At 29.8% G+C, this 13,597-nt stretch overlaps 1 protein-coding gene across 1 annotated transcript; it reads left to right on the plus strand.

The window, feature by feature from the left end:
- Positions 1 to 3,417: 3,417 nt before the first annotated feature.
- On the plus strand, positions 3,418 to 8,386 carry LOC112512727. The gene is made up of 5 exons (XM_025118839.1): positions 3,418 to 4,031; positions 4,112 to 4,173; positions 4,261 to 5,808; positions 7,164 to 7,290; positions 7,475 to 8,386. Exons 1-5 carry the CDS (start codon positions 3,869 to 3,871, stop codon positions 8,188 to 8,190), a joined length of 2,616 nt encoding a protein of 871 aa, XP_024974607.1. The 5' UTR covers positions 3,418 to 3,868; the 3' UTR covers positions 8,191 to 8,386.
- Positions 8,387 to 13,597: the final 5,211 nt, after the last annotated feature.

Here is a 13,597-nt window from a genome sequence, read left to right on the forward strand (position 1 = left end):
CAATTTACCCGGTAAGCGCTTACCGTGGTAAGAGTCGTCGCCCTTACTTACTAGGTAAGACTCTTGGTTCTTGTCGCGCTTTTATCGGGTAAGATAATCCAAAATTTATAATATATATAATAATCATTTTGAAATTATTTTAATCAACATATTATATTATTTATTTATTTTTATAATTTTTTTAATATTAACTAACCCACTATATTTTTAGAGATTTGTTTTAATTATGCTATGGAATATTGTAACTGATTAGTTTTTCAAAATGTTATTTTTAATTATTTTACATGTTTATAAGCTAGTTTTTATCATTCGTTATTTGTTCATCCGTTAATCTTTCAACCATCGTTTAGCTTATCAGTCAACAACTAGCTTAATAGCCACTAATTAATTTATCAATTAGTTTTCTATATATATATATATATATATCACATGTATTAACATTAAAAAATATTTTTTTAATTCTTAATATATGATTTTAATATAAATAGAAGTGAACGGACAAACACATATAACAATAAACGAAAATTGATAAAAACAAAAAAAGTTTTTACCTTGCCGACAATTTGAGGTTATAACCTGTCTCGCTTCCACTTTTGGCCACGTGGAGTTGGCGCATGTGAAGGTAGCGTAGGTGAATGTCACTAAAATGGGCTGCGATTGGGCGTTCCTTCCACCGCTCATTGGAAAACTTTTTCAGGTCACGACGGAACTCCAACGGAAACCGACGCTCATCGGAAAACTTTTTCAGGTCACGACGGAACTCCAACGGAAACCGACGCTCATCGACTCGCTACAAAATATACTTCCTTCTCGAAACATGCTAAAAATTGGAAATACAACATATAATATATGGAAAAATTCTATTGTTTTAAAATTAGTCATATATATATATATATATATATATATATATAATATCTGTACAGAGAAAAGATAAATATAAATAAAATTATACTAGTTGTGCACCCGCGTAATGCGGCGAGAGCCGTGAATTTTAATGATTTTGAAGTTTCACTGGTTTTATTAGAGAAGATTTAACGATGATATAAAGTTACACTTGATATTTACATATTAATATAATTTGAATAAGTAAAAGTTATGGTTCTAATTACAGTCTACAGATGAAAAAAAATTGTATGACAGTTTAAAATCCAATATATTTAAAATCCAACATATTTAAACGATTTCACAAATGTGTTTGATTTACACCAAGAGCAAAGAATCAAGAGATCGAGAGTGAGACCGAGAGTTCTAGAACAATTGAATGAAAGATGAATGAAAAAACTTTTAATAACTTATAGTGAATATCAGTTTGAATCTCACATTGGGGGATGTGGAAAAGACATAGAGGTATGAGAGAGTGAAAGCATGAGTGAAAGATGTCAAAAGTATATTGGGAACATGAAAAAAATAATAATAATGTATAATGGTAATTTGTACTATATATTATTCTAATTCTAAAATAAGAGATTTTAAGACTGAATGTATAAAGTAGTAGTACTTAATGCATTATGAATTGTTTTTAAGACTTTGTACATAAATGTATAATACTTTATGCATTAAAAGTTATTTTTAAGACTATTAATAAATCTGATTTATAAAATAGTATAGATAAATAAAATAATAAAATGTCTTCAATGAATTAGTGGGATAAGATAAGAACAGTTACTTTGAAACAACATGAACGAACACAAATATATGTCTTTTTTAAATTAATATTAATCTTTATTCAGTAATTATAGGTGTTCAGATCAGTTTATATGTAATTGTTTATTTCATGAAACTCTAATAAATAAGGGGCATGCTAATTGTATTCATATATATTATTAAATGCGTTCTTACTTACTAATTTTCTTATCACATACATCAATATTGAGATTTACTTTTTTATATTCCCAAAATGCATAATTTGACCAGATTTTAATATAAAACAAGGTGCAAATAGCATTCCCCATAAATAATAGTGAAGAGGAGAATCTCAAACAGTTTTGAAACAAAGGTAGACTAAATGCATACTTTTACATTGACAAGCATCTATCAAGGGACAAGCTAAATACACTCCTATATAATGTTATATGCATTTCTATCTGTTAATTTGTTAGTGAATCTCCAAAAGCTATGCTACAATAGAAAAAAGTAAGATTTTAGCAATTTTTATTGCTCTAACAACTATGCTATCTTATATACTAAATAAAGAATAGAAGAGAGAGAAGATAAAAATCTTCAAATTTAGAGAAATCTCTAAAATTCTATATTGAAAAAAGGAAATAATATTTAATTCCTTCTTATAAACAGGGGAAATTGAAATTAAATTCTTAAGTGGGGAAACCAATATTTTATTAAATATATCGAATATTTTAATAATATAATTATTAAAATAGAAAATAAATATTGGAGTTGGATATAAAAGAAATTTTAAAGGTTTTAACTTTTACTAATTTATTTAAAAAAAACTATACGATAGCTGTTGGAAATGTTCTTAAAGCATTTTCAATAGTTATGTTAAAATGAAGAAAAAAAATGTATTTTAGCATTTTTGTTGTATCAACAACAATGTTATAATCCATGCTAAAATAGAGAAAATACGAGAGATTATGAAAATTTCTAAATTTATACAAATCTCTAAAACTTTATAAAAAGAGAGAATATAATATTGTAAGTATATATGATAAATTAAAGCTATTGAAGTAAAATATGTAGGATGAAAAATAATATTTTATTAAATATATTAAATATTTTATTTATATAATTAATGCTAGAATTATTAAAATTGAGTAGCTATTAAAATTGAATACTTATGGGCCGTTTACCCAGTAATTACTCGGTAAGTACTTATCGGTAAAATATAACACTATAATTTACTTACCGGATAAGATTTTAGTCATTCAAAACGACATTGTATGCAACAATTTACCCGGTAAGCGCTTACCGTGGTAAGAGTCGTCGCCCTTACTTACTAGGTAAGACTCTTGGTTCTTGTCGCGCTTTTATCGGGTAAGATTATTGATTCTTATCATATTTATCGGGTAAAATAATATAACTTGATAAATACTTATTCAAGTAAGTATTTGGTAAACGATCTCTAAGTTTTTTTTAAAGATTTTAACTTTTGATACTTAACAATTATTTAAAAAAATAAATAATATTTACGGAAAAAAACGAGAAAAAGCTAACTTTACTATGTTTGACTTGGGCTGTCTGTCAGTGTCTGATCGCTTCTCTCGGTGGGGGGTGGTGGGTTGTAAAGCTTTGTCACATTCCAATCCAAGCACCCTTGTCCTACGCACCCAACCACACTTATCCTACGCACCCAACCCACCGTCACTCCCTCCAAAACCCACTCTGTTAAAAGTGAAAAGCCAACGAGCCGTTTTCACAGATGACAACACCACTATTCATGATCACCTACTCTAATCCTCCACTTTCCTTTTCTTTTCTAGGGTTTAATACATAATCTTCAGAAGATTACGATGCTTTTGATGGGGTTTTCTTCACTCTCTCTCTCTTGATTCTGTCAGATTGGTAGTTGCTTCTCGTGAGAGAAAAGGAAAAAGCTTTTTGGATTGGTGACGAGACGTACGGCGGTTTCTGTGAAGTTGTTTTCCGAATTGGTGCTTTTGGGGGTACGATTTTTGCAGAAGATTCCTCTCTTCTTTCGTGTCAAATTTGCATCTGTCTTTTGGAATTATCATTTTATCCACGGCATTGCTTCACAGATTAGATAATGGAATCAATTATTGGTGACGTCTGTTCAAATCGACATGTATCCATGGAAAATGGTCGAGGTTTCTGAAGAAATTGTGGTCTGATTTTGGGGGGAAAAGGGGTTTTTTACTTGTGAATCTGGTGTGGGTTTTTTTTGGGGAAGAAGATGATGAATGAGACTGCGAGCTTAAATGGGTCGTCGTCTTTAGCGATTTCAGATAAAAGACCTCGAAAAACTGGTGGGTGTGTTGGTATTTTCTTTCAACTTTTCGATTGGAATCGAAGGTTTGCGAAGAAGAAGCTTTTCTCCAAAAGATTGCTTCCACCAGGTTAGCATTCTATAAATTCATCAAATTGGGGCTTATTTTTCTTATGAATCTGTGTTAAAAATGGTGTTTTGATTCGATAGATCGTGCAAAAGAAGCTTCAAAGAAGTTTGGAGGTGATGAAAAGCTTCCAAAACTAAGACTGGTATGTCAAATTTGCTTCAGTAATTTCTTCAAATTGTTCTTATTAGATTCTTGATTTTTGTGGTTCTTCTACTTTATACTGTTCTAGATTGCCGATGAAAACAGTGGTGGGTTTCCAAATATCAACAAAAATGGCGGTTCTAGTGGTAATAGTAATGTAGGAAAGAATGGAGTTCAAACTCCAAGTTTGGTCGCTAGATTGATGGGGTTAGAATCTATGCCATCTGTTCACCGGGAAAAGCTTCAGAAGGACTTTTCCGGCGAGTTTAGAGGTGGGAGAAGGGAGAAAGTTGTGGGTAACGATGACGATTTTGAAAAAGAAACGTCGAAACAAGATTTTCGGCCTCAAAAACTTCAGAAAACTGGAATGGTTGAGAGAAGAAGTGTAACTAGATTCGGAGCCGAAGCATTGCAATTGAAAAACGTTCTATCTCGATCTAGAAAACATCATCATCATCATCATCATCATCCGAAACTTGCTTCCCCGGTAAAGAACACTAGTCATCATGCTAGAAGGAATTCATCGCGGTTAATCGGTGCTGCTACTAGAATTCTCGAACCACAGTCTAGAAATCGGGTTAAACACGCGATTACATACCCTCATAGTGAACGGATTCCGCTGGGAAACGAGCTCGGTTCCGAGTCTATGAAGGGTCAAAATCTTGATCTGTTAAACGGACAAACGTCTTGCAAAAACTGTGGTAATTTGGTCGATGTTTCAGAATCCACATCAAAGAGGGAAGTCCGTGCTTCCATCCTTGATTCTATCGAGCTTTCTTCTCAAGTTTCACCGAACTGTAACTCAAGATTCAATCAGGAAAAAGAGTTCTCCACCAATATTGATCGTGGGCGTCAACCACATCCTCAAAATCTTGCATTTCCAGCTTATTTTAAGGAGAATTCGCGAAGGACGGCTGATGTTTCTTTATCTGGAGACGGGGGTACATTTTCGTCTCAGTCTAGATCAAATTGTTTGCGATCGGCTACAGTTTCAGTTAGTGATACCAAAGATTTTGTTGCACTAAATCGTAGTTTAAGTGGTCGAACACGTTCAAGAACGCCATCTAAAGTGGAGGATACAAAGTTTGATAAAAGGGGTAAGTTCGAAAATGGGCAGAAACGGCCGATAAACCATATCAGAATACAATCTGAAAGTTGTGGGATGATCGGTTCTTCCAGTAACCGGCCAAGAACGGTTAGTAACACCGAATCTACTGGCGGTGGTGGCAACAAGAACTGTGACGGGATGGCTTTTAGGTTTAATTCATCAATGAATAAGAGGTGTGAAATCCCTACGAAACTAGAAAGAAGAAGGATCCAGAATGGTTCATCGTATAAAACTACTCCACGAAAGAAATCTACTTCGAATCAGATCGATGAAAAGATCTGTTTGCAGAAACCATATCCGTTAACGGGAGATTCTTTGGGTGCGATTCTTGAAGAAAAACTGAAGGAATTGGCGAATCAAGTAGGGTACGAATCGAAGAGGTCATCAGCTAATATCTTTCAAGAACTAATATGTGCCTTAAAGGAGAGACCGATTCCTCAAAACAATTCGGAATTTAGTTCTCGAGGGAACCATCTTTCCCGCCATCAAAACCATCGACATGATCAGAACACGAGCTTCGGTTTGCAGGTATATTCTTCATTTATGCTGCCTGTTTGGTTCTTCTGTTTATTGATTATTTCTTATTAGGGTTATTCACAAAAATAGTCATTTTTTATCCCCTTGTGGCCATGGAGGATTAAATGCGGTGACTCCGGACTATTTGCAAAACAGGTGGCCGCCCTGGGATTAATAAGCTCGCAGTAGCGGGTTGGATATCTAGGTTTCGTAGAATGACTAACTTTTTCTAAATATGCACACATTTATCGCGACACATTTATCGCAGAAAGAATGATCAAAATCCACTTTTTTGCGAGATGTACCTTTTTGGCGTATTTTATTTGGCTTTTTGGACAAATTTTGCGAAACTCGTTTTTGAAACTTTTCTTTCTTCGCAAAAATGTATCATAAATGCGTTATTCTCCCTCATAATTCCCGTTAAACCCGGACCCATCCTTGTAAATAAATTATTACTAGAAGGGTACTTGCGCAATGCAGCGAGATACATCTTGATCTTAATATTTCATTTTATTTTTTTATCTCAGTCGATGTTATAGTATGGTCTTATGTGATTTTAAAAAAACGACGATGTTTTTATTTTTGTATAAACTATAAATTTGAAGATATTATAAAAATTTGACAAAAATATATCGATATTAGTATCAAATTAACTATTTAAAATTCATATTTTTTGTGTAATTTTTTAATTCAATATTTTTTTATTATAAATTTAATTTATGTTCAATAACGAAATGATTTATATTTTGTTTAATAATATAATAATTAATTATTGTGTTAGAACTCGATAATTATCTTAATTATATTTTAGATTTTTGATATTTTAAAATGAGAAGTTTATCCTCTTTGATTATGTTTATTCACAGTTAGTTACACAAATTCAAACATGAAGCTTTAATAAGTTGTAGTTATGTATAATTTACTTGTAATTTAAAGTAATATGCATCAATATACAGTATTTCATGCATAAAAAATGGTTATTTTGGTTTAATAATGTAATTTTGGGGAAAATGTGGTTATTTTGTGATAAAATGAAAAAAAGAGAAGGGTTGAAATCAGAATATCTTTGTTTTATGAAAAAGCTGAAACATCTCTTTAATATAGTCCATCACATCACATGTGATACTAAATCAAAGACCTGGATCCGGGCCAACCACTAGGTCCCTTCACATGTATTATAACATGCGTAAGGTTGTTCTCGCATTTTCGTACCATGAAGATGTTCTTGTTTGAACCTCAGGCTATCGAAAAAGTATGAATTGGAGTCTCCCAAAATGGCTATTTTTGTGAATAACCTTCATTTGTTATTTCTGTTGGTAAACATCTTGATATCACTTTTCCCTTTTTTATGTTTATTGTATGATTAGGCAAAATCAGAAAAAACAGGAGGATTAATTGGGTATAAAAGTATTGATCATCTTAGCCCAGGATCTGTTCTTGAAGCCTCTTTTTCAAATGACAGTTGCTGCTCCAGCAGTTTGGAAGATAGCTCAGGTATATGACTCTCTTTTTAGCTGTTGGCTGATAAGTTAACTGATAAACTAATCATGTTTAGCTGACAACATAAAAGGACATGCTGTTTTGAAGCATCAAAGTGTGATTATTTTTCGATCATGGATGTTGTTTCTGAAAATTAAACGTATGTCTTTTAATCCGTTCTCTGTTTTTCTGGTTCAAGTACGCACACAGCACGCGGACTCTTTGGGTTATTCATATGATGAATCACGATTTCTAGATTTGGAAACCGACCCTTTTCTCTATGCTGGCGTTAAAGAGGACGACCTCTACGATTTAGTAGCTGATCTTCTCACCTATATAGTGGAAGTATTGTCCAATATTCTTGATGCCGGAGTAAAAGGGAACAAACGTGCCCATATAACGGAGACCATCTTCAACGCTGAGCTAGTTCTCGGCAACCAAATGGCTCAAAAACCGAATGAAACCAATTCTTTCTTGGTGTGCCGCCTTCTTCTTGAACTTGAAACCGTTGCAGAGGTGATGTGGATGAAATTTGGCGACTTTCTTGGATCCGAGAACCCAAAGGCGGGATATCAAATGAAACTCGTTGCTTTTGACTGTTTAATTGAATATTTGGACTTGAAATATGGGAAATACTCGAAATGCGGATTTAGAGTGTGGACGACGGTTCCTCCATTCATGGGTCCGGAGATTCTGGTTCATGAAGTTGTGGAGGAGGTCAGAAGGTGGATGGGTTTTGTGGGTCGGAGGTCGGATGAGCTGGTGGAGGTAGATATGAGCCATTGGTTAGGAAAATGGACGGATTTTGAGATCGAAGGTTATGAGATTGGTGCTAGGATCGAAGGGGATGTACTCGAAATGTTGGTCGATGAAATTGTTGTCGATCTTTGTTGTTGTTGTTCAGGTGTGAAATGATTGTTTCGATTCGATGATTCGATGGAGATTGCGGTTAGATTTAGTTTTTGTACAAATTGAATTGATGGATGTTAAAAGAAGGAAGATCTGTTTTTATAATTTGTACTGCAATTTGTTTTGGTGCAAACTTGTGTAATGTTGTAATCAAATGCTGCCAAGTTTGAGAAAAAGTGGTTAATTTTGGAGTAGGGAAAAAGTATTTGTTTTTTGTGTTTTCTACTATATATATTTTGCAATATATATATATATATATATATATCAAATAAATAAAATAAGATATTATTTTATGATTTATTTGTTTAAATAAAAAAAAAAATTATATTAAAATACACTTTAATTTTATTCTTTTGTATTTTTGCCTATTTGGATATGAAAACCTAATTGAAGTTTGTATAATGATTTGTTTCATTTTAAGTTATAAAGATAATAATATGTATGACTCTTTCGTTAGGTTAAAATCTAATTAGTTGATATTGATTTTTTTTGAATGAAGAACAATATGAAAGCTGAAAACCCTAATTTTAGGATGATAAAATTGGAGTTTATTTCTTAGTGGTTTTCATTGATTTTGGTATTAAAATATCGATAATAAACTTGTTGATTGCAATGATAGAAAAATAACAATAAATTAAATCGTCTTTTTTAAATTTAAATAAATCAAATCATAAAACCATATCTTATTTTATTCGCTAAATAAATATAATTTGATTTGTTTAAAGGAAGAAGGCAAATTAAATATCTTAATAACCAAATCCATAACAATTCATTCTTATTTATAAAAGAGAAAGAAATATGATAAACTAAGCATATCTGAAAATAAAAAGCTCATAAATATAACATAAACCTGTATAATATATATTTGAAAATTGAAAAATATTGTACAACATGTTTATCAAAACGTCAAAATCAATATATATACCATATTACGTAACATTTGACAAAAACTCTTAAAAATTATTTTTTATGCATAAAGAACTATTTATTAATGCATATTACTTAAAATTCAAAATTATAAGTAAATTATGCGTAAGTACAACTTATTAAAGCTTCATTTCTGAATTTGTGTAACTAACTATAGATAAACATAATCAAATACGAGATAAACTTCTAATTTTGAATATAAAATATAATTAATATAATCATTAGTTATAACAAAATATTTAATTATTATCTTTATATAATTATATTATTAAATAATAAATAAATAAATTCGTTATTAAATTATAACTAAAATATTGAATTAAATAAATTACACAAAAACAAAACTTTAAAAAAAATTCGATATTAACATCGATATGTTTTTTTTTTCCAAATTTTTATGATATATTTAAATTTATATTTATTAAAAAGTAAAAATATTATTGCTTTCTCAACACCGCTAAAAACTGTATTATATCAACATAGATAAATAATAAAAGAAAACATTAAAATCAAGATGTATCTAGAGTTTAAAATACAATGTTTTGAACCCAAAATTTGAATATTACCGGCATTCATGGTTGCCGAAGACAACTTCCTTATTTCATCCATGTTTGCATAGCTCTTCTCGAAGATCTAATCGCCGTGAACAACCCATTTCTCTTCTTCTCCGCCGGCACCGATGACTTTCCTCCGCCCAATCTTGAATTACTTTCATATATTCTCGAAGAACTCTTCCCTGCCGGAGCAGCATACTTCTCCGCCACCGACGGCAGCACCGTCTTCCTGTTGTCATTTTTCGAAGCAGACGACAAATTGGGAATGGGTGGAGTCAAAACACAAGATCGTTTGCTCCGATTAGTTGTGGTGGCCTGAAAACTCCTCTGCTCCTGAAATTTGATGTGGTTCTTCAATGGAGTGACGGAATCTTGGTTTTCCGGTGGGTTGTTCGTTAATTTCAACCTGAGTCTTAGTTCTCTGAGATCGGCGTAGGCTTTGTATCTGCGTCCTCTTTCCATTATTGAGATTTTGGGGTTTATATTGGAGAAGGGAAAAGAGATGACCGGAGATATATCGACTGCCGATATTAATGGAGGTTTGCTGGAGTATGAGAGCTCGGAGGGATTGTTTATTTCTGTTGATGATTTCGTTCAATGATTCAACGGAAAATAAATAGAGCGCCAAATCAAGTATATAAAACGTTTATAATTGTTGTGTTTGTCACAACAACGTATATAAAAAACAAAATATATAAAAGGAAAGAGTTAAAAAATACATAATTAACTTTAGTGTTTGAAATGATTAAATATTTTGATAATTTTTTGGAACAAATAACACTTTAGACATTTTAAAACCAATTAAATAACTTATTGAATTTTCTAAAACCTGTTAAATACATTCTTTTGACCTATACAACTGGTTAATGTTGTAAAATAATAGAAAAATGTCTGGAGAAAAAATCAATAGACTTTTATATTTTAAACGAATAAGTCTCTAAACATTTCTCGAACCAAAAAAATACTTACATCTATAAAATAAAAGTACTAATATTTAAAAAAATTATTGATGAAATTTATTTTAATAAAAAATAAAATATACTCTGTTAGTGATTTTTCAAATTAAAAAAATACAAAAAAGATTACTGATTAAATTTATTTTAATTAAAAAACATATTTTATATGTGATTTTTTAAATTAAAAAAAGATTTAAAATAGATTACTGATGAAATTTATTTTAATTAAAAATAAAATATATTCCGTTGATGCTTTGTCAAATTAAAAAGATAAAAAATAATTTGATTAAATTACTGAAGGATTAATAATAAAATTTAACTAAATACATAATTAATTAAAATTCCTCGCTAATCCTTCGGTAAAACGATATCACCGACAAGATTCAAGAACGATCTTTCACACTTATTAACATGTTTTTATGTTAAAGCGTCTGACGGTGGTCAAGTTAGCAATCAATTAGATTTAAGTAATCCATCCGTATATACCAATGAACACTAACGACAAATTTTATTTAATTATGTATTTAGTTATATTTTATCGTTAATTTTTCAGTGATTTAATCAAATTATTTTCTATTTTTTTAATTTGAAAAATCACAACGGAATATATTTTATTTTTAAGTAAAATAAATTTTATTAGTAGTCATTTTTAAATCTTTTTTTATTTTTTCACTTTGAGAAATCATATACGGAATATGTTTTATTTTTAATTAAAATAAATTTAATCAGTAATTCTTTTCAATCTTTTTTAATTTTGAAAAATCACGGACAAAATATATTTTATTTTTAATTAAAATAAATTTCATCAATAATATTTTTTAAAATGTAAGTATTTTTTGGGTATATTTATTTCATTTTTTGGATGTAAGTATTTTTTTTGTGTTCAAAAAATGATTATGGACTTAATTGTTCAAAAGATGAAAGTTCATTGGCTTTTTTAGTTTTTTTTTTCATTATTTTACCATATTAACTAGTTTTATAGGTCATAAGATTGTATCTAACAGGTTTTAAAAAGTTCAAGAAGTTATTTAACATGTTTTGCAATATCCAATGACTTATTTGTTTCAAAAAATTATCCAATGACTTAATCATTTCAAGCACTAAAATTTATTGGATATTTTTAAACTTTTCCCTATATAAAATAATATGAGCACATATTCGATCCTACTACTAAAAATTAATATTAAAAACATTAAAAATGGTGGATCATTTGAACACTAAAAAAATCAACTCCAAACACGTTAAAAATCATCTTTAATATTATAATAATAAACTTCTTAATATATTAAAACTTAAGCAATAATTGTATTATATTATAAAGTATTTGACGAAAACTCTTAAAAATTATTTTTATGCATGAAGTACTGTTAATTAATACATAGTATTTAAAATGTAATATTACAAGTAAATTGTGTCGTGAGTACAACTTATTAAACCTCTATTTTTGAATTCGTATAACTAACTGCAAATAAACATAATCAAATACATGATAAACATCTAATTTTAAATATAAAAAATCTAAAATATAATTAGGATTATCATTGAGTTCAAACAGAATCATTATCTTTATAAAAATTAAATTGTTAATCCAAAAATAAATTACTTTGCTATTAAACTTAAATTAAATTACAATAAAAATAGAATTAAAGAAACTGTATAAAAAACGATAACTTTTAAATAGTTAATTTGATATTAATATCAATATATTTTTTCAAATTTTTATGATATCTTCAAATTTATTTTTATTCAAAATTAAAAACATTATCTTTCTCAAAACCACATAAACCGTGTTATATCAAAAGAGACAAAATAAAACGAAACAATAAAATAAAGATGTATCTCGCTGCATTGCACGAGTACCCTTCTAGTATGTGTGTGTGTATATATATATATATATATATATAGGGTTGGGTTCACGTGAGACCAAGGGTTTTTCGTGGGACTTGTAAAACAAATTCTCAACCCTTGGATTAGATCTACAATTTGAACATTCATAATCACAAAATTGTCACCGTACAACTTTAGACCATTAGATCATTAGCTTATAAAGTTGATCAATGAACATAAATTGGTCTTACGGGTCTCAGAAAAAACCTTTGGTCTCATGTGAACCCAACCCTATATATATATATATATATATATATGTATTATATTAACATGTATTTATAGAAGCTTGTTTTATTGATTTTCAATTATAGATGCCAATATTTTTTCTTTTAGTATTTTAATGTCAGATAGGAAATGAAGAGACGTTATTTTTGTGTTCTTAATTTAGGATTGAAGATGATATATAATAACTTAAAATAAAAAAATAATTTAGATTTTTAGGAATTTATAATGTTAATTGGAGATTTATTAAAAGCAGGATGGACGGCTATTTACTAGAATGACATATGCCTACAATTCTCATTCCTATCATTTCTTATTTATAATTATAATTAATTTTCTTTTCTTTTTCGTTTTTAAATTTTGTTTATTTCATTTCACTTTTCATTCCTGAGGCTAATAAAAATAGAAAAATCTGTTAAGTTAATATTTTAAATATATCTTATAAGATACTATTTTTGGCCATTAAATAGATTGCTGGTAAACATCTTTTATCCGATAATGAATCTTTCTAATTCACTTATTGGGTAAGAGAAAGATTCTATGTCCTTGGTGTGCCTCTTACCGGGTAAGCTTTTTAGGACTTACTATGTTCACCCGACAAAGACAAAGTAAATGCTTACCTTGTAAGAGTTTGATAAACAACTCCTAAGATCCATCGACTTCAATAAGCGTCCATTGTTATGGATCAAAATGTTATGAATCAAGTACCGGAGATAAAAATAAATAAAATATTCATCCGGGTTTAGTTCCTTACTAATGCCATATACTACTAATGACTTTTCCGTTGCTAAACCCCTCTTATTCGGCACGAATTGTGTCAAAAGCTTGGTAAACAACATTTCCTCTTATCCAGGTAAGAGTTTCTTA

This window comes from Cynara cardunculus (assembly GCF_001531365.2).
Source record: "Cynara cardunculus var. scolymus isolate 2C chromosome LG 5, CcrdV1, whole genome shotgun sequence".
Lineage (NCBI taxonomy): Eukaryota > Viridiplantae > Streptophyta > Magnoliopsida > Asterales > Asteraceae > Cynara > Cynara cardunculus.